The sequence below is a fragment of the Mitosporidium daphniae genome (assembly GCF_000760515.2).
Source record: "Mitosporidium daphniae strain UGP3 chromosome Unknown contig-253, whole genome shotgun sequence".
NCBI lineage: Eukaryota > Fungi > Microsporidia > Mitosporidium > Mitosporidium daphniae.
The window spans coordinates 1-2,731 of record NW_013546563.1 but is presented as its reverse complement, the minus strand read 5'-3'; the positions used below and the strand labels follow the sequence as shown (position 1 = coordinate 2,731).

Genomic DNA, 2,731 nt, shown 5'->3' with positions numbered 1-2,731 from the left:
GTACTTGTGCATCTTATTTTTATGTTTCTATTGATCCCTTGTCACGGCGAAAGAGGAGGATATGCGGCTCTGGCTTGTGGATCAAATAGTGGGTCCAGCCGGGGCTTTGCTGAATTCCAAGTCCCCGCCACTCATGCTCAAGCAGCAGGCGACTTCCACAATAATATTTACTCAGCTGTTTTGGGAGAATTACGTGCCTAATGTCAAAATAATTGATTAAGCCTCGTACCTAAAGTCGAAATAATTGATTAAGCCTCGTACCTAAAGTCGAAATAATTGATTAAGCCTCGTACCTAAATTCGAAATTTTAAAATAGATGTGTACCTACAAGCAATTAATATGAGATCAAGCTTCAATACCTAAAAATAAAGGGAAAACAAATAACCTGTATTCATAGAGATCATCAGAGTATCGTTTAGAATAAAAAATGTCTCCGCTATACTCAGCAACATCTTTCCGCTTTTGCTGGAGCTCTAAAAGTAAAATTCTACCGCTAAAATGTACCATCAGATCCAAAAGAAGATGCCGAAGACGAAGAAGAGCCGCTATTGGCAGTGGCAATAGATGCGGATAACGTACTCATAAAGGCCAACCCTAAAAGAAATCGAATAATTTGGCAATTTACAGATTCGATTAAATTAAACCAAAATCAGGGTTGCAAAAAAGGAACACATGCAGAGGCAACGCTGCATGGCCAAAGTAAATCCCCTAAATAAAAACATTTATTGGTTAGCGAGAGCGGGCAAGAGGCTTTGTCTTCATGGATTTGGCGCTTTTGGCTTTAAGCTGTGCTGACTTTTCAGATGCACGAGTGGCAATATTGCGGATCTTTTCCTGCTTTTTTGCCGCTTGTTGATCTTTTTTTTTCTGCTTGGCCTGAAGGAGAGATTCTGCGCGAGCTGCTTCACGTAGTTCAACAGGTTGGGATCTCTTGGCCTTTATGGTCTCTGGGGTTACCCCAATGATCCCCCTCATGCTTTTCACAGTACGACGGGCACGGCGTTTTACCAAAGATTCAGTGGATCCCTTTTTATGCAAACGACGATAGAAGACGGTCCAGTTGTACTTTCGGGGGTTTTTCTTTAAAAGGAAGTGAGCTTCACATTTTCCTGATAACAGGCGAAAGGGACGACTGTCACTTCTAACAAATAGAACTCCGCGGGCTGGGTAGATCTTATATCCGGAAAATGCGCATACGTCCAACCTAACATTTAGAAACAAAAATTATATCAAGGGAACAATTCTAGTACAAAAACACCGAAATCATGTCCATTGTGAGCTGGGGACGGAMGGATGAAAAGGCCACAACTTACTTCATTTGTAGCTCGGTTGGGAGAAGAAATTTAATAAATTTGAATTTAAATTTAAATTATTGTAAATTCATGTCTTTTGGCCTTTGGTCTCTTGGCCTTTCCGCCTTGCTCTTCCTCAATGGCATGGCGATTCTGAATAAAGAGCGGTTTCTGCGAAAAAGTTTTAAATAGCTTGTGCTTTTCTTTAGTTGGGCTTGTTGCCGATCAATCCGAGGGGCTGAAAAGCCGAATTGCAAGCTTCATCACTGGGGTCCGCGAGGGCCTTACATGTAAGTACGAGATTTTAACAATCAGTGCCTTTAATTGTATTCAATCTCATTGCTGTCTTGTTGCTTGTGATATTCGGATAATTTTTATTTCAATAAATCCTGTAAAAAGCTATGGATATTATCAGTACTCAATATGACATGGTTTACTTGGGATTTTTGGATATATCAAAGGCCTTGGGTGCTGACTGTTTAGCGCTAGTGAGCTTTTTTTGATGACGCGGGCGATGGGCCGGTTCTTCTTCTGAAGCAGGCAAGGTTGTAGCTTGCAGCTTCTTTAAGACAAAGGCGGGTTGCTTTTTAGGCATTGTGTCTTCTTTCAAAAAAGAATTGTTCGTCTCAATGATTGCACTATCCAAAGAAGGAAGAATATTCCATTGTACAAAGGTATTCTCTTCACAAACGGACACTGGCGTCGGAGTAGAGACAATTGAGGGCGGTGGAACGTTTTTTTCTTCGGTCTTCTTAGGCTTGAGATTTTTTTCTTCTATCTTTGTGGGATTCTTTTCGCTTTTCGGATGAAGTAAAGATGCTGGCGAAGCTAGAATCTTTTTAATACAGTATCTTACAAGAGAGTATGAGGGACCAAAGCTAAAAAGATTATCCTCCGCACTTGGATTGCTTCTTTCAGTGTCCTCAGCAGAAGAGCTTTGGGACATCCAGGAGATGATTGATTCAAGGCTTTTTTGCTGATCTGGGGCCCCCATTAGTGATTGTATGATGGAATTTGCAGATTGGAGGCTCATTAGATCTTCGTTTGCAAGGAATCCTGAAGGAAGAGTATCAAGTCTATATAGGGCCATCCATAACTCAAGGACCTCTTTGCCTCCCAATTGAGGTGTTGAAGGCGGGTTTTGATTAGGAACATTCACAGGGCAACCATTGGCTAGCAGATGAGATTTCGTAGGTGGTGGAACAATGCTGCTGCTTACAGAAGAAGAGGCCAGCCAAGAGGCCGTTATCTCAGAGATATGCTCAAGTTCTGATATCATTTCGGCCAAGTGAGATTTGTTTGCAATTGCTTTGAGTTGGTCGGCATTTAAGGGACATGCGCATATGGTCGAAGATTTCTGCTTGGATAGTTTTAGCTTTTCTAATTCATATGCTGACAAAAGATCTTCATTCTTTTCAATTTTCTGTAAGCAGCAGCAT

General features: G+C 41.4%; 3 protein-coding genes across 3 annotated transcripts; all 3 read right to left on the bottom strand.

Moving 5' to 3' along the window:
* Positions 1-19: 19 nt before the first annotated feature.
* DI09_253p30 (regulatory subunit of cyclin-dependent kinase) lies at positions 20-507 on the bottom strand (the record flags this gene model as incomplete). Its single annotated transcript, XM_013382858.1, has 2 exons — positions 20-222; positions 360-507. The coding sequence occupies 2 exons, from the start codon at positions 505-507 to the stop codon at positions 20-22; spliced, it is 351 nt and encodes a 116-aa protein (XP_013238312.1).
* Positions 508-729: 222 nt separating this feature from the next.
* DI09_253p20 (uncharacterized protein) lies at positions 730-1,318 on the bottom strand (the record flags this gene model as incomplete). The annotated part of the gene is made up of 2 exons (XM_013382857.1): positions 730-1,204; positions 1,314-1,318. 2 exons carry the CDS (start codon positions 1,316-1,318, stop codon positions 730-732), a joined length of 480 nt encoding a protein of 159 aa, XP_013238311.1.
* Positions 1,319-1,725: 407 nt separating this feature from the next.
* DI09_253p10 (uncharacterized protein) lies at positions 1,726-2,731 on the bottom strand (the record flags this gene model as incomplete). Its single annotated transcript, XM_013382856.1, has 1 exon — positions 1,726-2,731. A coding segment is annotated over one exon (1,006 nt), but the record flags the coding sequence as incomplete, so codon positions are not given.